We start from the raw sequence: 23321 nt of genomic DNA on the forward strand, positions 1-23321 counted from the left end.
CTTGCATCCTTAAATTTCTCACTTGTTTTTGTGGCATATATCATTGAATAGTACACACAGTTGCTGTGGGAAAGGGAAAAGGGATGTGACCTCACCTCTTCTGCACTCCACATTCTTCTGTCCTGGCACCTAAATTCTGTGATCCCTGCTGCACCCAGGATGGATTACAACTGCAGTTACCAAAAAAAGTTTGTAATTCATAATTGTCTTTTCTTGCTGTCAGCAAGAATCACATAAGCATGGTTGCTGACTGGAAGATTTGCTCCATTAAATTTCAATTTTAAATTTTTGGAATGTTTTTCAAACTTATTGTAATTTTTCAATGTTGTAAAATTAGAATTTTTAAATTGACTTTTACTATATTATTCAAAAATGCTTCATGCATACATGCGCATAACTAATACTAATGGGAACTTTGGTGAGCATGAAGTATTATAGTATCCATAGTGTTATATAACAAAGATACTTTGCACAACTAAGAATTATTCATAGAAAACTTGAACGTAACTTTGTGAAATATCTTTGATATCATAAAATCACTTACATTCTGCATCATGATCTTTCTGCTCCAACATGCATTACATTTCTGTAATTTTTTTCATTCTAATTTGAGCAATTTATTTTTGACAAACTTCTACTTCACACCTAACAGCATTTTTCCAGTAGGATGAATGATGTTTCCCCAAATTCTCTTTGACTGACACACATTGACTCAAGTTATGTGAAGCTTTTGTTGGGCACTTCTTTGGAAGCAAGTTCATATGTGCATTTTCTTTTTATCTGACATGGTTCCACAGCTCTTCCTCAGTACCTTCCTTCTTGTTTGGAGGTAGCATCTCCAAATTTACCTGTTCCCTTGTTCACTGACATTGGTTGGTCCTTGATTTGTGTACTTTTTTTATAATTATAACAATCTATGCATGCTTCTGAAACCTAAGGAAGCAGCAGCCATTATACTTCTTAACTGTTATCAGTACAGGCAATTACAGAATCAATAGTTAGTTTCTGACTTCACAATATGAATACTTGAATTGATAGCGTGAGTTCTTTCATTCATTCAAGACAGTATCACTTCTGTTATATCTGCTTCGATATGAAAGTTTCATTCTGTACACAGTCACAACATGTCATTATTTCAATTTTCATAGTTTCCTCCATATATAGTGCATGCACATATAACTCGACAGGTATTTCTTTGCCATATTGTGCTTTACTGGAACTTGCAGGCAGGAGGAAAAACAAATCTTCCAGTCCATTTTTTTATTTTCAGTAGCCAGTGGAGAAGATTTAGAGACATTCTCTCAACACTGATAGGCAGAAAATTGAAACAGCAAATGTTATGCTTCATTAATTCAAAGTAATGCTTATAAAACTGAGCTGCTGAACCAAACATAACCCGCACATTTCAAGTTTCATGTCCACTTGATACTACTTGTCAGCAGCAATATGGTTTTTACCTCAATTAAGCCAGAGTCCAATAGTGTCAAAATCTCTGCAATTATCCCACATGCTCCAGAAGTTATTTCCACGACATGGTTACTTCTGTTGTCCCTTTGACAAAATTTACGATCCTTCTTTCATAGCCCCCCATCTTCCTCATCAGACCCAGTCCCTAAGATTACATTGCAGCCTCAGCACATCTGTTTCTGTTACTTCCATGCAATGGCAAGTCTTGCCTGTAACAGACAGCTCAGAGTTGTCTCCCATCGAAAAACCATACCATGTATTTGAGGTAGCTGGAACAATCTTTGGTTGTGGATCCCTTGTCAATTATATTTCCACTGAAGATCCTCACTACTGAGCATACACCAAATCTTTGATCAAACCTAACAATGACAGTGATAGAACAATACAGCACAGAACAGGCCCTTCGGCCCACGATGTTGTGCCGAACATTTGTCCTAGCTTAGATGTTTCACAAATATTGCTCTTTCCTCCAAACAGCATGAAGTAAGAACTTTGTGTTGAGAAAAAGAATTACTCCAATGGTAAAAGTAGATCCATAAAATTTTCAAAGCATAATTCCTTCAGAAAATAAACAGAATCTTCTCCCTTCCAGCACTGAATAGGAACTGAGTTCACAATGTGAGGGAGAAGAGCCAATTGAAGATTTGCGAAACGTCAATTAACTGATTTTGTTTAACATAACAAAAAAGACCATGCACAAACAGTCAAACATTACAAATTTTGGTATGCATTAACCACAGTTATATTTAACTTAATATTTAATTTATAAGGGTTATTGAGAAACTCTTATTAAAACAGTCCTGGATGTGATTAGCAGCAGCAGTAACAGTGGAGTTCATGTCCTGCAATTACTTGTGAAGTCTCTGATGTTTCTGCAGGTGTGATGACTGAATGAATCCCTTCCCACAGGCTAAACAAGTGAATGGCCTCTCCCCACTGTGAACTCGCTGATGTATCAGTAGGTGGGATGAAGTAATGCATCCCTTTCCACACTCAGAGCAGATAAATGTCTTCTCCCCAGTGTGAACCTGCTGGTGTGTCAGCAAGGTGGATGAACGAGTGAATCCCTTCCCACAGACTGAGCAAGTGAATGGCCTCTCCCCAGTGTGAGTGCGCTGATGGGCCAGAAGTTGCTTTATACTTTTAAAGCACTTCTGACATTCAGAGCAATGAAAAGGTCTCTCCTCTGTGTGAACTTGCTGGTGTGTCAGAAGCTCAGATGACTGAATGAAGCCTTTGCCACATGCTGAGCAGGTGAAAGGCTTCTCTCCAGTGTGAATTCGCCGGTGTCTCTGAAAGTTGGCTGACTGGGTGAATCCCTTTCCACATACAGAACAGGTATATGGAGTTTTACCAGTATGAACTCGCTGGTGTCTCCGAAGGCTGGCTGATTGAGTAAAACCTTTCCCACAGTCGCAACAGGTAAATGGTCTCTCTCCAGTGTGAATTCGTTGGTGTGTCAAAAGGCTGGATCTCTGTGTAAATTCTTCCCCACAAGCCAAGCAGCTGAATGGTCTCTCCCCAGTGTGACTGCGTCGATGATTTTCTATCTGGGATGGGTAACTGAATCTCTTCCCACAATATTCACATTTCCATGGTTTCTCCATATTGGGGTTGCGTTGTCCTTCTCCAAGACTTATAATCAGTTGAAGACTGACCCACACATATTACACATGTATTCCTTTCTGCTATGATTGGCATGATGCTTTTTCAGATTGCATGGTTAGTTGAAATACTTCTTTCACATTCAAAGGCTGATGGCATTCAGGTTCTGAAGAATCGCGTAACGCCCTGTAAAAGGAGTTTACAAAAACTATCATTTTCAGTCTAAGGACCGAAATTTATGAGATTCTCTTCTCCTGCTTCCTGGTACATGATGGCTGTGCAATTGCCCTGTGGCGCACTGCCGACAGATGTTACAATGTGCTTTGCTGCATACTGATCTCTGTAAAAATGACAACCACTCTATTTTTGTTCCTTTTTACATTTTGATTCCTGGCATTTGTATAACTCAACTTTCCCTTATTATGTTTCTGAAAGACATACTAAGTAAGTTTAAATGCCCAAAATATGAAGAAGCAATGTAAAAAAAGATAGACTTTATCACATTTCCATTTTTAAAAACAAAAGAAGTGTAAAATGGTTAATGCCAATATTTGTGGTAAAACATCCGGTACTTGATATTGTATTTATTTTAAAAATAAGTTTCAATGGGAGACCTTTTCAGTGCAATGATTGGGTTGTTATTTCAAGTCACTTCCTGTAAATAATAAACATTTGCTGATTGGCTGTTGTGGCATGGAATGTTTTTAATATAACATAAAATCGAGGAGTGGCATCAAGCACAAAGGGGATCATGAGAGAAATTCTACCTTTGCAGGCAATGTATAAATTAACTTCATCGATGTTTAATATTATAAGTGTTCTGTTTAAAGTTTCTATTAAAATTATATGAATTATTGTATATCTACACATGTATGTGCAAAGGATCCTTGTTCAGTGATTGAGCAGATGTTGGCCCACAGGGAAGACAGAGTTGAAAAATGTGGTGCTGGAAAAACACAGCAGGCCAGGCAGCATCCGAGGAGCAGGAGAATCGACGTTTCGGGCACAGCCCAAAATGTCGATTCTCCTGCTCCTCGGATGCTGCCTGGCCTGCTGTGTTTTTCCAGCACCACATTTTTCAACTCTGGTACTCCAGCATCAGCAGTCCTCACTTTCTCCACAGGGAAGACAGTCATAGCAGCAGCATGGACTGGATTTGCCCTGAAGGACCATATGGAATTTCCAATACATCTAACTCCTCAGGTACTGCACCAAAATTTGAAATTTCTGACAGGCAATTGCCTACTGTTTGGAAACCTCTGAAAAGTCCCATCTCAATCCAAACCGTTTGGAGGGTTTCTACCTTAATTACCCAGAATAAGTTAGAGGAACTAAAATCTGTTCCAATTGCTGGATTGCTATTAAATTGAAACCCATAAATCACTAATGAATCCCCTATTTCTATGCCCCATGGACACCAAGCCTTCCCCACTTCAAGATAAATTAGACCCGAGCCCCAACTGCACCCCTTACATCTCACTCCACCTATCTAATCTTGCCAGTAATTGGAACTGAAGAAGTAGGGTTTTCAATCTAACCAGAAGATCTGGGCTGTTATAGTCAAAGATCTTATTGGTATTGATGGTGCACATTTATGTACAAAGCAACTTCTATCTTACTGAACAAATATTTTTCCTAAGTTCCTATTCCTATTCGTATTAACTCTACACATATAATAAATCATCTATTGAGTAGTAACAGTTATGTTCACAGATTCTATTAACACTATGTGAATTAGTTGAATTTTATCAAGTTTTTGAAACATCCTAACAATCTTAAAAAAAACAATTCTAGGCTGAAATTTAAAATTGGATAAGATGTTATGATCAGCACCAATTCTGTCGCGAATGTCATTTCCAGATGCAGCAGGGATTCTAGGCTGTAGCCATCACGACAGAGTGTGAAGCACAGGAGGGTTGAAGGTACCCCTGTACTTCTGTTATCATGGCATGCCAGACTCGTCTGTCTTGTACCATCCTCACACTTGCATTGCAGCTCATCTACAAAATTCATCATCACCTAGATCAATCCCTCTTTTTGCTGACCTCCACTTTGTTATTAGAATGGATCCATCTTTGCAGTTATAAGCAATTGAATAAAATAATGAATTTTGTTTTGAATATCACTTTAAAATAAAATTTATCCCTTTCTTGCAATTTCAAATACGTCTTAATTTGTCTTATGGGCTAGCTATGGATGTACATTTTTAGAGACAAAAAACTGTTTTAGTGTTCAGATTTCATAGGTGCCAATCTTCTTCCACAAGTCTTAATTTTATGTTCAGATATCTGAGGCATACAGGAAAGTGGATAAAATACAGCATAAGTTTTTTTTTCCTTGCTACAAGCTTGAGTTTCTTTGTGACATATTGTTCTTCTTCATAAAATTACTTCTAGCCATCTCTATATTAACTTGGACAACTCTTAAGACCACAAGAAAAAGGAACAGAATGTTCTTAATAGAAATCGGAATATAAATTTTGGCTCCTTCACCATTCAATAGGAAATGGCCACAACCACCTGATGAAGGAGCAGCACTCGAAAAGCTAGTGCTTCCAAATAAACCTGTTGGACTATAACCTGGTGTTGTGTGATTTTTAACTGACATACCTCGTCCACTTTTATGCTGTTTCCCTGTAACTCTGGATTCCCTTACTGATCAAGGATCTATTTTATCTATTAAATATGTACAAAGACTCTATCCCCACAGCTCTATGTAGCAAGGAGCTCAAAAGACTCTTTAAAGGAAGAAATTCCTCCTTGTCTGAGTCTCAAACTGGTGCCACTTTATTCTGAGACTATGCCCTCTAACCCTAGACTGTCCCAAGAAGGGAAACATTCTCTCTGCATTTACCCTGTCACACCCTGAATATTCTGTTCTTTTGTTCTCCCTTCCAAACTAAATAACTTTTTACTGTTAGTGTTCATGCTCAATCTACTTTCAAAATATATAGCAACGATGTGGAGGTGCTGGTGTTGGACTGGGGTAGCCTGCGCCTGATGAAGCGGCTGTGCTCTGAAAGCTTGTGTGATTTCAAACATACCTATTGGAATATAAGGCAAAAGTGAGTACTGCAGATGCTGAAGATTTGAGTCAAGAGTGTGGTGATGGAAAAACTCAGCAGGTTAGGCAGCATCCGAGCAGCAGGAAAAATCGAGATTTCAGGCAAAGCCCTTCATCAGGAATTAGGCTGAGAGCCTCAGGAGTGGAGAGATAAATGGGACAGGGATGGGGCTGGGGGGAAGGTAGCTGAGAGTGCAATAGATGGATGGAGATGTGGTAAAGGTGATAGGTTGGAGGGGAGGGTGGAGCGGATAGGTGTGAAGGAAGATGGACAGATGGGGCGGGTCATGAGGAAAGTTCTGAGCTGGAAGCTTGGAACTGGGGTAAGGTGGAGGGAGGGGAAATGAGGAAACTGGTGAAATCCACATTGATGCCATGGGGTGGAGGGTCCAGTGGTAAGGGAGTGGTGGTGGAAGAGGCCCAGGACCTGCATGTCCTTGGCAGAGTGGGAGGGGAGTTGAAGTTTTCGGCCATGGGCGGTGTGGTTGAATGGTGCGGGTGTCCCAATGTTTTCTGAAGCGTTCTGTACGTAGGCGTCCTGTCTCCCCAATGTAGAGACCGCATCTGGAGCAATGGATACAGTAAATGACGTGTGGAAGTGCAGGTGAAACTTTGATGGATGTGGACAGTTCCTTTGTGGCCTAGGATGGGGGGGGAGGGAGAAGGTTGGGAGGCTTGGGCACAGGTTTTGCAATTCCTGTAGTGGCAGCAGGAGGTGCCAGGACAAGAAGGGGAGGATGGGTTGTTGGGGGTGGACCCGACGAGGTACTTGCGGAGGGAACAGTCTTTATGGGAAGTGGAGGGTAGGTGTTGGAATATAACCTGATGTTGCGTGACCTGACAAAATCTATAGAGTTTAGTTAACCTACATTTTGTGGGGCCTCTTCTGATTCTGCAAGTGATGTTTTGTTGAGTTTTCCACCTCCTGATGCTGCCTGGCTCTGTGTTCTTCCAGCCTCCAGGTTATCTACTTTGGATTCCAGCATCTGAAGGTTTTTCTTGTCTGTTAAGTACTGCTTTTGTTGCATGTATCTAATATTTCACAATCCAATTTTAAAAATGTTTGTTTAGTGTACAGATTGAACAATGTTATGACCAAAGGGCCACCCATGTATTTAACCCGAGCACACCCGCAAAATACCCCCGTTTCACGAACAATTATCATTCAAATCTGCTTCAAAGGCTCTTTTCCTCCAAGCATGGCTCGCTGCTTTCGTTCTTCCAATCCCTACAACTCAAGCAAAACGATTATCATTGAGTTCAGTAAAAGACGGTTTATTTTTACCCAAGCGACCTCTCCACTCGCCGACCCCCAATTAGGCAGCTCCTCAAGCGCGATGGCGTCACCACGTCACGCGAGCGCGTTCATGGTAGTTAGCCAATCGCAGTTTGCACTCCGCCTCCGTGTGACCCCACCCACACGTACCTGTGCCCTGCCCCTCGACCGCACGTACTTGTGCCCCGCCCACACATAGATTTCCCCGCCCCTTACCACACGGCCCCGCCCCCTTGTCACACGGCTCCACCTTCGCAGCACGCCCCGTAGTTGACAGCGCCGCAGCCGGCTGCATACCTTTGATGCCCCGCCTCGTGGAGCACGGTGGGCGGTGACGCATTTCCTGTGGCCGTTGGCCTGGTGACGGTGAATCATCGCGCGGGGGCGGGGGGCAAAGCATTCCTTTTGAGCGGTGACGGTGTGAGTAAAGTTCCTCGGTACAGCTGAGGGATGTGGAGGCTTGGAGTCTTCTGCCTTAAGGCGGGAGGGCTGAGTGGCTCTCGGTTCACCTCTCCGGAGAGTGTCCAGCAGCGGAACCTGGGCCGGCCACTTGTTGCTGCCTCTCTGCCTGGTTAATTCCCGCTCTGTTTGCACCATTATGGGGGCTCTTATTGAGAACCACTCGGCCTTCAGTCAAGTGGCTGCATCCTTTACTTCCTTTCCCACTTGTTATGCCCCACAGAAGTGGGATGGAGGTGCCGTGTTTATTGGTAACCTCAGACTCGCGCACTTGCTCGTGGCTTTACGTTATTTTGTTTTTCGAAGTATATTTTCCATCTCAAAGTTTTTTCCTTGATTTATTTTCACTTTCAACCTATTTCCGAGTTTTGTTTATTAAGTTGGGTGCAAAAAGCAGATATGGTTTACTTCCATTAAGGCCTTATATTACAGAAGAAGTGTAGGTTGATCGAGAAGCTAACTTGACGTTCAACATAATTTATGACTCACGCTCAATTAGTAAACACCTCTGTTAGGTTTACAGCAGAACGCTAGGGAATGCATTGCAGAGCTTTTAAGAGTTTATTTTAAAACCCAGAGTAGTTCAATATAATTTGAATGCTGCATGGGGTGGACGCTACCTTGTCTATTTTGCTGTATTACAATGGTGTATAGCGCTGAGTCAGCTATAGTGAATGTGCTGCTTCAACAGCACATGGTTCTTTAGTTTTTACTTTTGCACACTCTGCTTTCTCTCAATATTGTGCATTGTAAATCGCTGTCTGAAAAAAAAGTAGCTCATCAAATCAAACATGAATAAAGGAATGAAGGATCAATATAACCCAAACTTTGTTCTTTCATTCCATGCTAATATCGAAGAATCCCTCCAGTGTAAAAATAGGCCATTTGGCCTATCAAGTCCACAGTGATTCTCTGAAGAGGTGTGACCATGGAACATAGGAGCAGATTTTTTTTATCTGAGAGTTTTGGAGGATGATAAGTAAACAGGGCTTAGTGTCAGCAAGGACAAAGTTGATGATGAAAATGTTGAGAAACCATATTTGCGCAAGTATCAGTTCGTCTGATGTAAACTCAATGCTTCACATCTGTTTAAAATATTCATCTGTTTTTCTCACATGTTCTGTATAGGTCAACCCCTATCCTTTAGCCAAAGAGTCCCATCTGCTTATATTTACCATAGTGCACACTGTTGAAATCAGAATTGCCCTGGTACAAATCTACTTGTACTACAAATAGAATAGTATGTTCTTGAAGTCAGCTATTTAGCTCCTAGGCTGATAGGCTAGCCCATTATCAAATTAGACATTGGTGATATGCTCAGTCTAAGACAGGATTGTAATAACAAAATAGAGTTTCTGCTAGAAGCAAAATAAAAACTGGTTTGATTTTCCTAATATCTTATTGGGATGCAAGACTTAACAATGTAGGTGCAGGAGGAAAAACAATTGCAGGAGTTTATCAGACTCCAGGTAGATTGGCAACAATAAAACCAAGTGAGGACAGTCCCATTAAACTGGACATTAGAGAGGAAACTGAAGAATATGACATTGCTGTTCGAGTCAAAGACTACTGATTGGTTAAGGAGGCATGGTGTACTGTGGTCATTCTCACAATGTCATTTCTGGTTGCTTTAGCATTTTTTACTGCTGTATTAATATCGGAGGTTTGAATGTGAAGTTGTGGGAAAGGTGGGCACAGATTTGATGTGATAATTGTCTGAAGAAAAGTCTTATCAAACTCAAAAAGTTAACTTCGTTTCTCACCACAGATGCTGTCAGATCTGCTAAGTTTGTCCAGAACATTTTTTATTTCAGATTTCCAGCATCTGCAGTACTTTTTTTATGTGAATGTGAGATTGAACAGTTCAGTAGTTGCAGAAGTACATAGTGTGTGAATGTCTAGGTTATGGTTCATGGAATCTTTAATTTTGGGAACTAAAGCATTTCAGTAGAAAATGTGTGAAATGCAATTGAGGAGCATTAAAGTGTAGTATGTTTGAACAGTTGAGGTAATTTCACTTTGAGGTTGCCTTTTTTGTTTCATGGAATCACAGGGGTCGGTTAGTTCAGTTGGTAGGACATCTGGTTTGCGATGCAGTGTTGCCAGTAATGGTTCAATTACAGCACCAGCTGAGGTTACCTGGAAAGGCTCTCCTTCTCAACTTCTCTCCTAACCTGAAGTATGGTGATCCTCAGATTAAAACCACTACGAGTCGTCTCTCTCTAATGAAAGAGCAGCCCTATGATCCAATTGGACTATCGCAACTTTACCTTAGCAAAGGAATCAGAATCTAAGATTGTTTTTAGAGGTAAAGTTAAATTAATTCAGATACATTCAGGAAACTCCTCAGGCTGAAACACCTATTAGCTCAGAACAAGCTATGTTGTCATGGAGATGGATGGACTTGGCATATTTTAGATTTCAGGTTAACTAGGTGTGCTTTTCCTGGGAGAGTGCTGAGGTAATGAAATGGCTTAAGGCAGCATGGGTGTTGCTGTTAGACTCCAAGCAGTTATGGCAGGAGAAGTCTATGGAAGTTAATATGAGACTGGGGTCAAGAAGCCACAAGCACTATTTGATTCATGCAGTTGAGAGAGACCACAGAGGTTTTGTTAGCTTAATGAAGCAAACTGTCTTGGAAAAAGCTAGAATTGATGCTGTAGTGCAATTCTGGGCATCCAGTAGAAGAGATTAAACCACCTAGGTGTGAGTGGTCGTTGATGGACTCTGATGGAATGACTTTTAAGGAAGATTTAAAGCCAGAGCATTGAAAGTGATGAATTGGAATCCTTTGTAAAGGCGAAAATGTTTTTAATGAAATTTGGTGACTGTGTCACTGGTTGCTAAGAAATATGTGGAATCTGTCTTGACCACATTTGCAATTTGATGTGCTTCATAGAGTGCTTTGACAACTGTCTGTCTCCCCTCATTTATTTCAGGTTAGGTCTGGTTGTTAAGAGTATATATCAAATACATTGTGTTAAAAATCTCACAACACCAGGTTATAGTCCAACAGGTTTAATTGGAAGCACACTAGCTTTCGGAGTGCTGCTCCTTCATCAGGTGATTGTGGCTTAAGCCGGCAGTTAGTGGTGTCGATAGTAGTCATGATTTGGCGAGGCATCTCCAAATCATATATATTGTGTGTTGTGCAACTATTCTAACTTTATATCATCAAGTTTATTTAATTTGTTCAAAAACAGTGGATCATTGTGGCTTTATTCTGTTACTAAGTGTCTGAGATCTGAAATTTTTTCTACTTTTTAGAAAAGTTATTGGTTTTTTTGCAGATCATAACATAAATTTGGTCTCATCCAGGATCATAACAGCAATTAATGGAAACTGGCCAGTTAGGCATTTAAATTGCGGTTATAAGTGACTTGGGGTGAATTATTTTCAAAGACATAAATAGTAGATGAGAGGATGTTGAGTGACAAACGACAAAGGTGACCAGAAATGACCTTGTCTAACAAATGTATGTTACAGTGCCATTTGAGCATTTTGAAGTAGGAATGCAATTTGACTTTTACTACTTGAGTAGTAAAACTAATTTTTGAGAATAGATAATTTGGAACAAAAAAGGCATTATCAAATCTATTTTGTGTACCAACCAATTTTCTGGACCATCTTTCAGCTCCCACTATTACCTTGCTGTTACAGTACCAGCAGCAAGCAGGTACTGAGATTTGAATGGCTTCATTAGTTTTGTTTCCATTAAGATTTTTGCTTTAAATTTTAGTACAGTGTATTGTCGAAAACCAGCATAGATCATGTTCAAATTAGGAACTTTTATTTTGCTATATGATTGTGATGGTGAGTTTCAGTTACTTGATCCCTTGTTATAAATGCATTTTTTTGCAATAGGGTTTGTTATTTTGCCATAAAGCAAAACAAAATGGAAGTATTAAATGTGAAAATTATAGGATGATTGGTTGATATTCCAAGCACTGTGTCCTTTTACATCTATGATTTGAGTTTGTAATCATTCCCACTACCTGTGCTCCATTTGATTGAGGGGGAGTAACTGCGTGGTAGCTTTTATTAATATGCAGAATTGATTTTGGATAGTTTTGACTTGGAAGGGTCTTAAACTCAAAGCAGGTTAGCTCTTAATTTGAATCACATTTATTGAGATCATCTTTCTTTTTCTCACCAGAATATGATTAGTTTGATTTGGAATTACCTGTACAGCACTCTTCTGAGGTCTTGGATGAAGTGGATTTTAAGAAAGCTTACTGGAAGATGTGAACTGCAACGTATTTGTGCCAGTACTGTTCAAGGAGCAGAGCGAACAATGAAAATTGGTGAGCAGTGAGGAAAGCTATTTCTGAATTATAAGTAGGGCATCCAATAATACACTTTGCGCACTTTTTTATTGTTATGGTATCAATGTTCTAGGCTTATGATTGGCGTCTAGGACCATTAGTCTGCCTGATCCCTTTATTATCCAAACCTATTTGTTTTGGACAAACCCTATAATACTTCCCCTCGATTTTATTGAGTCATTGTCATACAGCGTGGAAACAGACCCTTTAATCCAACGCACCAAGCTGACCAAGGTTCCCAAACTAAACTAGTCCCATTTGCCTGCATTTGGGCCATATCCCTCTAAATCTTTTCTGTTAATAGAACAAAAAACATCACGCGCAGTACAGGCCCTTCGGTCCTCGATAGTTCCACGGGTCGGTGCAACAATCTGAAGCCTATCTATCCTACACTATTCCATTTTCATCCATATGTTTATCCAGTGACCATTTAAATGCCCTGAAAGTTAGCAAGTCTACTACTGTTGCAGGCTGTGCGTTCCATGCCCCTACTACTATGAATAAAGAAACTACCTCTGACATCTGTCCTATATCTATCACCCCTCAATTTAAAGTTATGTCCCTTCATGCTGGCCATCACCATCCGAGGAACAAGGCTCTCGCTGTCAACCCTGTCTAACCCTCTGATTATCTTACACTTCTCAACCTTCTTTAATAAAAACAACCTCCAGTCCCTCAGCCTTTCCTCATAAGATCTTTCCTCCATACCAGGCAACATCCTAGTAAATCTCCTCTGAGCCCTTTCCAAAGCCTCTACATCCTTCCTATAATGCAGTGACTAGAACTGTACGCAATACTCAAGTGTGGCCAAGCCAGAGTTTTGTACAGCTGCAGCATGACCTTGTCGCTCTGAAACTCAATCCCTCTACCAGTAAAAGCTAACACACTGTATGCCTTTTTAATAACTCTGTCAACCTGGGTGGCAGCTTTCAGGGATCTATGTACATGGACACAGAGATATCTCTGCTCATCCACACTACCACGAATCTTACCATTAGCCTCGTACTCTTTATTCCTGAAACTCCTTCCAAAGTGAATCAGCTCTCACTTTTTCACATTAAACTCCATTTGCCACCTCTCAGCCCCGTTCTGCTGCTTATCTATGTCCCTCTGTAACCTACAACATCCTTCTACACTATCCACAACTCGACCGACCTTAGCATTATCCGTAAACTTACTAACTCATTCTTCTATGCCCTCACCCAGGTCATTTATGAAAATGGCAAACAGTAGTGGACCCAAAACAGTAGTACACTGCTAGAAACTGAACTCCAGGATGAACATTTCCCATCAACCACCACCCTCTGTCTTCTTACAGCTAGCCAATTTCTAAATCCTAACCACTAAATCACCCTCAATCCTACGCCTCCATATTTTCTGCAATAGCCAACGTGGGGAACCTTATCAAACACCTTACTGAAATCCATATACACCACATTGACCATCCACCTGTTTGATCACCATCTCAAAGAACTCAATAAAGTTTGTGAGGCATGACCTACACTTCACAAAACCGTGTTGACTATCCCTCTAGATGATTATAAAGCTTATCTCTTATAACCTTTTCCAACACATTACCCACAACCAGAGTAAGGTTCACTGGTCTGTAACTACCAGGTTTGTCTCTACTCCCTTTCTTGAACAAGGGACAACATTTGCTATCCTCCAGTCTTCAGGCGCTATTCCTATAGACAATGACCGCATAAAGATCAAAGCCAAAGGCTCTGCAATCTCTTCCCTGGCTTCCCAGAGAATCCTAGGATAAATCCCATCCAGCCTGGGGACTTATCTGTTTTGATACTTTCCAGAAATGCTAACACCTCCTCATTGTGAACCTCGATCCTGTCTAGTCTAATAGCCTGTATCTCAGTACTCTCCTTGACAACATTGTTTTTTACATGTGTGAATACTGATGAAAAATATTGATTTAGCGCTTCCCCTCTCTCCTTGGACTCCACGCATAATTTCTCACTGCTGTCCTTGTTGGCCCTAATCTTTCTGCAGTCATTCTTTTATTCCTGATATACCTGTAGGAAGCTTTAGGGTTTTCCTTCATCCTATCTGCCAACGACTTCTCATGTCCCCTCCTGGTACTTCTCAGCTCTCTCTTTAGGTCTTTTCTGGCTAACTTGTAACTCTCAAGTACCCTAATTAAGCCTTCACATCTCATCCTAACATAAGCCTCCTTCTTCCTCTTGACAAGAGATTCAACTTCTTTAGTAAACCATGACTCCCTTGCTTGACCACCTTCTCCCTGCCTGACAGTTAAATACTTATCAACAACACGTAGTAGCTGTTCCTTGAATAAGCTCCACATTTCATTGTGTCCAACCCCATCAGTTTCCTTCCCCATCGTATGCATCCTAAATCTTGCCTAATCGCATCATAATTGCCTTTCCCCCAGCTACAACTCTTGCCCTGCGGTATTTACCTATCCTTTTCCTTTGCTAAAGAAAACATGACCGAATTGGGGTCACTATCACCAAAGTACTCACCTACCTCCAAATTTAACACCTGGCCAGGTTCATTACCCAGTACCAAATCCAATGTGGCCTTGTCCCTTATTGGCTTGTCTACATCCTGTGTCAGGAAACCACCCTGCACACGTTGGACAAAAATTGACCCATCTAAAGTACTCAAACTATTAACTTTCCAAATATTGACTGGAAATACTAAAGCCCCTCATAACAACTACCCTGTTACTCAGAATTTTATCCAGAATTATCTTTGCTATCCTTTTCTCTACATTTCTGGAAGTATATGGAGGCCTATAGAAAACTCCCAACGGGGTGACCTCTCTTTTACTGTTTCTAACCTCAGCCCATACTACCTCAGTCGACAAGTCCTCAAACATCCTTTCTGCCACTAATACAGTCTTTGACTAACAATGCCACACCCCCATCCCCCTTTTACCGTCTTCTCTGTTCTTACTGTAACACCTAAATCCCGGAACCTGTAACAACCATTCCTGTCCCTGCTCTATCCATGTCTCTGAAATGGCCACAACATCAAAGTCCCAGATGCTGCAAGTTCACCCACATTTTTGCGGATGCTCCTGGCATTGAAGTAGACACTCTTCAAATCACCTTCCTGCTTGCTGGTGGTTAGCACTGCTGCCTCACAGCGCCAGAGACCCGGGTTCAATTCCCGCGTGGGTTTCCTCCGGGTGCTCCGGTTTCCTCCCACAATCCAAAGATGTGCAGGTCAGGTGAATTGGCCATGCTAAATTGCCCGTAGTGTTAGGTAAGGGGTAAATGTAGGGGTATGGGTGGGTTGCGCTTCGGCGGGGCGGTGTGGACTTGTTGGGCTGAAGGGCCTGTTTCCACACTGTAAGTAATCTAATCTAATCTAACTCTTGCGACGTTGAAACCTTATTTATGACCTCACTACTCTCAACGTCCTGGACACTGGGACTAAAATTTAAGTTGACATTCCCCTGCGAATTAGTTTAAACCCTCCCAAACAGCATTAGCAAATTCCATTCCCCCCCCCCCCCCGGATATTGGTATTCCTCTGGTTCAGGTCTAGACTACCCTATTTGGAGAGGTCCCACCTACCCCAAAATGAGCCCCAGTTATCCAGCTATCCAAAACCCTCCCTCCTGCACCATCCCTGGAGCCATGTGTTAAACTCCTGTCACTCCCTATTCCTCACCTCGCGAGCACATGGCACCAGCAACAAACTAGAGATAACAACTTTTTTTTCTAGCTCCCTGAATTTCTGCCTTAAATCCCCATCCCTTTTCCTACCTATGTTGTTAGTACCTACGTGGGCCACAACTTGGGGCTATTTCCATTCCCCCTCCCCGTCAAGGATCCCAAAAACACAATCTGAGACATCACGAGCCCTGGCATCTGGGAGGCAGTACACCAACCATGAGTTTCTCTCGTTCACACAGAGCCTCCTATGTGTCCCCCTAACTATGGAGTCCCCAGTGACTCATGCTCTGCTCACTCCCCCTTTCCCTTTTGAGCAACAGGGACAGTCTCTGTGCCGGAGACCTGTACTCCATGGCTTACTCCTGGAAATTCACCTTGCCCCCCCCTCCTCCCAAACAGTATCCAAAATGGTATACTTGTCACTAAGGGAAATGGCCACAGGAGTTCCCTGCACTGCCTGCTGGTTCCCTTTCCGTCTCGTGACTGTAACCCATCTGCCTTTTTCTTGCACCAGAGGTGTGACTACCTCCCTGTAACACCTCTCAATAACCTCCCTCTGCCTCCTGAATGATCTGAAGTTGCTCCAGCTCCAGTTCCCTAACAATGTTTTCAAGGAGCTGGAGTTGGGTTTACTTCTTGCAGATGAAGTCAGCAGGGACACTAGTGTTGACCCTTACCTTCCACATTCTGCAGGTGGAACCTTCAACTGCTCTAACCGCCATTCCCTCTATTCTTAATTCCCAAAGAGACTGTAGAAAAGTAAAGCATAAATAAAAGACTGCTTACCTTATCAATCCAGTGCACAGAACCTTTTTTTCGATTAAAGGAGGATGATGGATGGGAGAGGGGAAAATGAGGTCTGCAGATGCTGGAGGTCAAAGTTGAAACTGTATTGCTGGAACAGCACAGCAGGTCAGGCAGCATCCAGGGAACAGGAGATTCGACGTTTCGGGCACAGGCCCTTCTTCAGGAATGAGCAGAGAGTGTTCAGCAGGAGAAGATAAAAGGTAGGGAGGAGGGACATGGAGGACCTCCTCCGACCGTCGGGTTGTTGTGGTTTGGCGGTGGATGAGTCCAATGACCTGCATATCCTCGGTGGAGTGGGAGGGGGAGTTGAAATGCTGTGCCACAGGTTGGTTGGGTTGGTTCGTCCGGGTGGCCCAGAGGTGCTCTCTGAATCGCTCCGCAAGTAGGCGGCCTGTCTCCCCAATATAGAGGAGGCCACACCGGCTGCAGCGGATGCAGTAGATGATGTGGGTGGAGGTGCAGGTGAATCTGTGGCGGATATGGAAGTTTCCTTTGGGGCCTTGGAGAGAAGTGAGGGGGGAGGTGTGGGCGCAAGTGTTGCACCTCCTGCGGTTGCAAGGGAAGGTGCCGGGAGTGGTGGTTGGGTCGGTGGGGGGTGTGGATCTGACAAGGGAGTCGCGGAGGGAGTGGTCTCTACGGAAAGCTGATAGGGGAGGGGAGGGAAATATATCCTTGGTGCTGGGGTCTGTTTGGAGGTGGCGGAAGTGACGGCGGATGATGCGCTGGGAGATACTACCTAAGTCGTGTTTTGGGTAATTCAACCACGCAAATATATTACTTCACTTAGTCAGCTGTCCCGTGTCTGCTCCTGCTCAGTGTGCGCTCCGCCTATTCACGAGGTAAGTTTTTAAGTCAGTGATTCAACTTCCTGTCAGCCCTGGTCGATGCTCCCACTCTTCCTGCTGCTGAAGCAAAAAAAAACTGTCATGTCTTTTAAATGTTTTAACTGTACCTGCATCTGCCACTTTCTGTGGCAGTTCATTCCACATATGAAGCACCCTCTGTGTGAAAAAGAGTTGCCCCTCCGGTCCCTTTTAAATCTTTCTCCTCTTAGTTAAAAAATATGCCTGCTAGTTTTGAGTTCCCCTACACTAGGGAAAAGTCCCAGATCATTCCCTAACCTTTTAATCTCTGGGTTTTTTTTGTATCATTTTCAATTGTGGATTACAGGGACAGCAAGCAATGTGCTAAGTTGGATTTGACTTGAACTCTATGTATGATAAGATTATTTTTTGTTCTTCACTTTATTTTTATCCACTTTGTGCAACTGAATATTTCCATAAATTCTTTGACTAAAACCATACGTTAATTTATATCTCATTTACTCCACAATTTTGTTATTGATAATTGTAGAATTTTATCTGGTATGAATTCAAGACTGGTCCATGTTATCTAGATTTTCATCCAGTCTCTCTTCATATAATGCATAGAACTTTATTTATAGTTAATATTGTTAACGCAATAACTTGCAGATAAAAAATATTTTCATATTTTAATGCAATTATGATTATAAAGTTATAACAATTAAAACAATTGTTAATCTGTACAAGTTTTATATCTGTCTTAATATACTTGTTTTGCATTCATACTTTAAACATATTTCCTGAAAATCTGATAAAATATTTAACCTAAAAGCTAAGTTTATCATTTCTTTCAAATAGAATATTCTTTGAAATCATCCAAAAATGAAGTAAGTAAGATTCACTTTATTGTTTGTCTTTTTTACTGCTTGATAAAATCAATCAGTATTATTCTTAATTACTAATGTACTTGGCCTGAGTCACAAGAATACTGATTTTTCTTCATAGTTATCTGATCTACTCTCAAGAATTTTTTTTCCTGTGTTCTAGCTCTCCTGTTCTATTCCCCCATATGTCTGTTTAATTTGAAAAGCCAAACTTTGTGAAATTTGTCTTCACACTGGAATGTGGTAGCCGAAACACTGCTGGTAAAGTATGGTCTTTGCTTCAGCTGCTGTGTGAGAGGTGCAGACTTCAGCATGAAGGCAACTCTGCTTTGAAGGAATATACCTAAAGATTTACATGACTGGTTACCTCAATATAGTACAATCTCAAAGTTATTCAGCCAGAAGTAGCTGGTGATCGAAATGAAGTAGCGCTCGAAGTAATCCAGTACGTTAAAATGCTACAGATACTACTTTAAGCGCAGTGTAGGCATTTTGTAAGTATATTAAGAGCAATAGGATTACCAGGGAAAGAGTGGTGTCTATTAACGACCAAAAGTGCAATCTGTGTGTGAAGCCAGAGGATGTAGGTGAGATCTTAGATGAATATTTCTCATCTGTATTCACCAAGGAGGAAAAATACTGTATCTGAAAATTTCAGTTGGGATGGTGAGGTTCTACAGCATGATAAAATTGATTTGTAAGAACTATTAGTTACTTTAGCAGGCATACAAGTGCATAAATCCCTAGGGCATGATGAGATGGTTCCCAGCCTGCAATAGGAGGCAAGGCAGGACATTCTCAGAACCCTAGTGAAAATATTTAATACTTTGCTGATCACGAGTGAAGTGCCAGATGACTGGAAAATGGCTAATATGGTTCCTTGCTGCCCTTCTTGAATAAAGGATAGGCCAGGTAATTACAGACGAGTTAGTCTGACATAAATGGTAGGGAAATTATTGAAAAAAATCTGAAAGTCAGGATTAATCAATCCTTGGAAAGGCAGGATTTGATCTGGGATAGTGGTGTGGGAGATCCTGTCTGTCTAAATTGAGTTTTTTGAAAAGGTGTTTGAATATGAGTATAGTGCAGTTGATTTGGTTTACATGGGCTTCAGTAAGGCCTTTGACAAGATCCACAAAAGAAGGCTGGTTCAAAGGATAAGAGCCCATGGGATCCAAGGCAAGTTGGCAAACAGGATGCAAAGGGTGATAGAGGGTTGTTTTTATAATAGGAAGCTTGTGACCTGTGGTCTACCACAGGCATTGATGCTGGGACCCTTGCTATTTGTTATGTACATTAATGACTTGGATGTGAATATTGAAGGTATAATTAATATGTTCGCAGATGATACAAAAATTGGTGAGGAAGATGGTCTGAGACTACCGTCTGATATTAATCATCTGATAAATTTGGCAGAGCAATAGTAAATGTTACTCAATCCTGATGAGGTGAGAGGTGATGAATTTTAGGAGGTATAAATAGGGTCAGATATACACCATGAATGGTAGGGTCCTAGGGAGTACTGAGGAACAAAGAGACTGTGGTGTATAAGTCCATAGATCCCTGAAGGTGTCAGCACAGGTAGACAATATAGTGAAGAAGGCAAACAGGATGTTAACCTTCACTCGCTGGGGTATAGAATGTGAGAGCAGGGAAGCTTGTTACAACTTTATAAAACAGTGGGTAGCCCAGATGGAATTCTATTTGCAGTTTTGGTCACCACACTATCAAGATGTGATTGCACTGGAGAGGGTACAAGGGAAATGTTGTCTATGATGGAAAGTCTTGGTTATATGGAGGGAATGAATAGACTGAGTTTTTCTTTCCCTGGAGCAGAGGAGGCTGACGGGGAATCTGATTGAGATAAATTAAATTATGAGGAGCAGAGACAGAGTAAATCATGAGAATCTCTTCTCCGAGGTAGACATGTTTAAGGTGAGGAGCAGGTGGTTTTGAGGAGATCTGAGGAAACATGTTTTCACTTAGGGTGGTAGAAATATGGAAAGCACTGCCTGAGAGGTGTGATGCAAGTACTGTTGCAACATTGCATCTGGGTGAGTACTTAAAATGCCAAGACAAAAGTAAGCTATGGGCCAAGGTGCAGGGGAAGTGCGATGAGTGTAGTTTGGTGCTGTTGGATGGCATAGACATGCTGGACTGAAGGGCCTGTTTCTATTCTGTATGCCTTTAGTAGGAGGGATGGGGAGAAGAAAATTGGCAATAGCTTCATCATCTGAGTATTGTGATCCCATTTGTTATATTATCATTTGAAAGTTTGGGTTTTAAAGTTGAAGTATGTGGATATTTTGATTTTTAGTTTTGTGAAGGTTATTAGTTTTAAGAGGTCAAAGTTAGTTTTGAGTAGTTAAATTACCTGGCAAGTTAATTAATGATTTTTTTTTTGCAAAGTTGAACTGTAATGATATACAGAAAAGCAGACCAGGACCACAATCAGATTTCAATTGAGAAGAACCAATTCAGAGCTGCAGGGAGGCATTTTAGTTAGTGGCCGTCCAGACATTCAGAGTTGGAAACAAGTCTTCAACCTGTTTAGCAGATTAAATAGTTTTTCACTTAAATTTCAATTTGGAAAAGTCAGTGAAATAGCCACTATCTGTGTCTCTTCAGAAGAGACGATATGGAGAGAATCACATCTGATAAATGTGTAGAAAGTCACCAAAAGGAAATGATTTAGATTTAGATTAGATTACAGTGTGGAAACAGGCCCTTCGGCCCAACAAGTCCACACCGACCCGCCGAAGCGCAACCCACCCATACCCCTACATTTACCCCTTACCTAACACTACGGGCAATTTAGCATGGCCAATTCACCTGACCTGCACATCTTTGGATTGTGGGAGGAAACCGGAGCACCCGGAGGAAACCCACGCAGACACGGGGAGAATGTGCAAACTCCACACAGTCAGTCGCCTTAGGCGGGAATTGAACCCGGGTCTCCGGCGCTGTGAGGCAGCAATGCTAACCACTGTGCCACCGTGCCGCCCACAAATGCTTGCAATTTAGTTAAGAAATCATAACTGAGTTAACTGTGAGATTTCACAGCAAGTGTGTCTGTCAAGAATATTGCTGGGAAAAGGGTTGAATCTTTTTGCTGTTTATGTTAAGATCTTCCAAAATGGTCATAAGCTTATTTGCTTGCATTATTTTACTTTGCGCAATATACTTATGTTCTTTACTGGATCAGTATGTTCAATGACTGACCGCCACTGCTACAAAATTGTAAAATTAAAACTTGCACTTGTCAAGTCATGTTTTACTCTATGATCTGACTTTTCCAGTATTACCATCGTTTAGGATTACAACAGTAATGTTCAATAAGTTATGCAATAGATAACAATATTTCAGGAAAGAAAAGTTGTTGTTTTCTCAACACTATGTAATCATAATTCCTTAGTAACATTTAGGTAAAGTGCAGGTTCATAGCTCCTTGAAAGTGGAGTTGCAGGTAGATAGAATAGTGAAGAAGGCGTTTGGTATGCTTTTCTTTATTGGTCAGAGTATTGAGTACAGGCGTTGGGAGGTCATGTTGCGGCTGTACAGGACATTGGTTAGGCCACTGTTGGAATATTGCGTGCAATTCTGGTCTCCTTCCTATCGGAAAGATGTTGTGAAACTTGAAAGGGTTCAGAAAAGATTTACAAGGATGTTGCCAGGGTTGGAGGATCTGAGCTACAGGGGGAGGCTGAACAGGCTGGGGTGGTTTTCCCTGGCACGTTGGAGGCTGAGGGGTGACCTTACAGAGGTTTACAAAATTGAGGGGCATGGATAGGATAAATAGACAAAGTCTCTTCCCTGGGGTCGGGGAGTCCAGAACTCGAGGGCATAGGTTTAGGGTGAGAGGGGAAAGATATCAAAGAGACCTAAGGGGCAACGTTTTCACTCAGAGGTTGGTACGTGTATGGACTGAGCTGCCAGAGGAAGTGGTGGAGGCTGGTACAATTGCAACATTTAAGAGGCATTTGGATGGGTATATGAATAGGAAGGGTTTGGAGGGATATGGGCCGGGTGCTGGCAGATGGGACTAGATTGGGTTGGGATATCTGGTCGGCATGGACGGGTTGGATCGAAGAGTCTGTTTCCATGCTGTACATCTCTATGACTCTATGTACACTGGAGTTTAGAAAAATGAGGGTGGGAATCTTAGAAATCTATACATTCTAACAGGATGAGCAAGGGTAAACGTGGAAGGTTGTTTCAGATGACTGGGGTGTCCAGCTTCAAGGGTCACTGTCCAAGGATACAGGGTAGGTCATTTAGGACTAAGATGAGAACTTTTTCACACAGAGGGTGGTATGTGTATGGAACGAGCTGCCAGGGGAAGTGGTGGAGACTGGTACAAATGCAACATTTGAGAGGCATTTGGATGGGTATATGAATAGGAAGGGATTGGAGGGATATGGGATGGGTCCTGGCAGGTGGGACTAGATTGGGTTGGGATATCTGGTCAGCATGGACGGATTGGACCGAAGGGTCTGTTTCCATTCTGTACATCTGATTCTCGTCCTATCAGTAGGCCACTATATTTAATCAAAGGTAAGATGAAGCAGGGAGCAACATATTTGAGTAAATTTTATTTTGCAGTTTACACTGGTACTCTTGCCGTCCATGGGAATATCTGTTGTGGTTCTGTTCGCCAAGCTGGAAGTTTTTGTTGCAAACGTTTCGTCCCCTGGCTAGGCGACATCATCAGTGCTTGGGAGCCTCCTGCGAAGCGCTTCTTTGATGTTTCCTCTGGTGTTTATAGTGGCCTGTCCCTGCCGCTTCCGGTTGTCAGTTTCAGCTGTCCGCTGTAGCGGTTGGTATATTGGGTCCAGGTCGATGTGTTTGTTGATGGAGTTTGTGCATGAATGCCATGCCTCTAGGAATTCCCTGGCTGTTTTCTGTCTGGCTTGCCCTATGATAGTAGTGTTGTCCCAGTCGAATTCATGTTGCATGAATTCGACTGGAACAAC

At 41.9% G+C, this 23321-nt stretch overlaps 2 protein-coding genes across 6 annotated transcripts in view; one reads left to right on the forward strand and one right to left on the reverse strand.

Annotated features, from left to right (window-relative positions):
- Positions 1-534: 534 nt before the first annotated feature.
- On the reverse strand, positions 535-7460 carry LOC122539371 (zinc finger protein 234-like). Its single transcript, XM_043674131.1, has 2 exons — positions 7005-7460; positions 535-3258 (listed from the first exon to the last, which is right to left on the reverse strand). The coding sequence occupies exon 2, from the start codon at positions 3072-3074 to the stop codon at positions 2316-2318; it is 759 nt and encodes a 252-aa protein (XP_043530066.1). The 5' UTR covers positions 3075-3258; positions 7005-7460; the 3' UTR covers positions 535-2315.
- A 220-nt stretch (positions 7461-7680) lies between these two features.
- Positions 7681-23321, forward strand: part of elmod2 (ELMO/CED-12 domain containing 2) — a 36238-nt gene continuing 20597 nt past the window's right edge. Inside the window, exons 1-3 of one of the 5 annotated variants that reach the window (XM_043674133.1) lie at positions 7681-7777; positions 12027-12174; positions 18323-18351. In XM_043674133.1, coding sequence (XP_043530068.1) covers positions 12030-12174; positions 18323-18351 — 174 coding nt within the window. In that variant the 5' untranslated portion in view covers positions 7681-7777; positions 12027-12029. Of the gene's footprint in view, positions 7849-7877; positions 7983-12026; positions 12175-18322; positions 18352-23321 lie in introns of those variants that run through there. The other 4 variants (XM_043674132.1, XM_043674135.1, XM_043674134.1 and 1 more) reach the window with 4 other exon arrangements.

This window comes from Chiloscyllium plagiosum, chromosome 32 (genome assembly GCF_004010195.1).
Source record: "Chiloscyllium plagiosum isolate BGI_BamShark_2017 chromosome 32, ASM401019v2, whole genome shotgun sequence".
NCBI classification, from domain to species: Eukaryota; Metazoa; Chordata; class Chondrichthyes; order Orectolobiformes; family Hemiscylliidae; genus Chiloscyllium; species Chiloscyllium plagiosum.

Bases quoted from the DNA above. Each gene is read 5' to 3' on its own strand.
- LOC122539371 (XM_043674131.1), bottom strand. From the start codon at position 3,074: ATGGAGAAACCATGGAAATGTGAATATTGTGGGAAGAGATTCAGTTAC.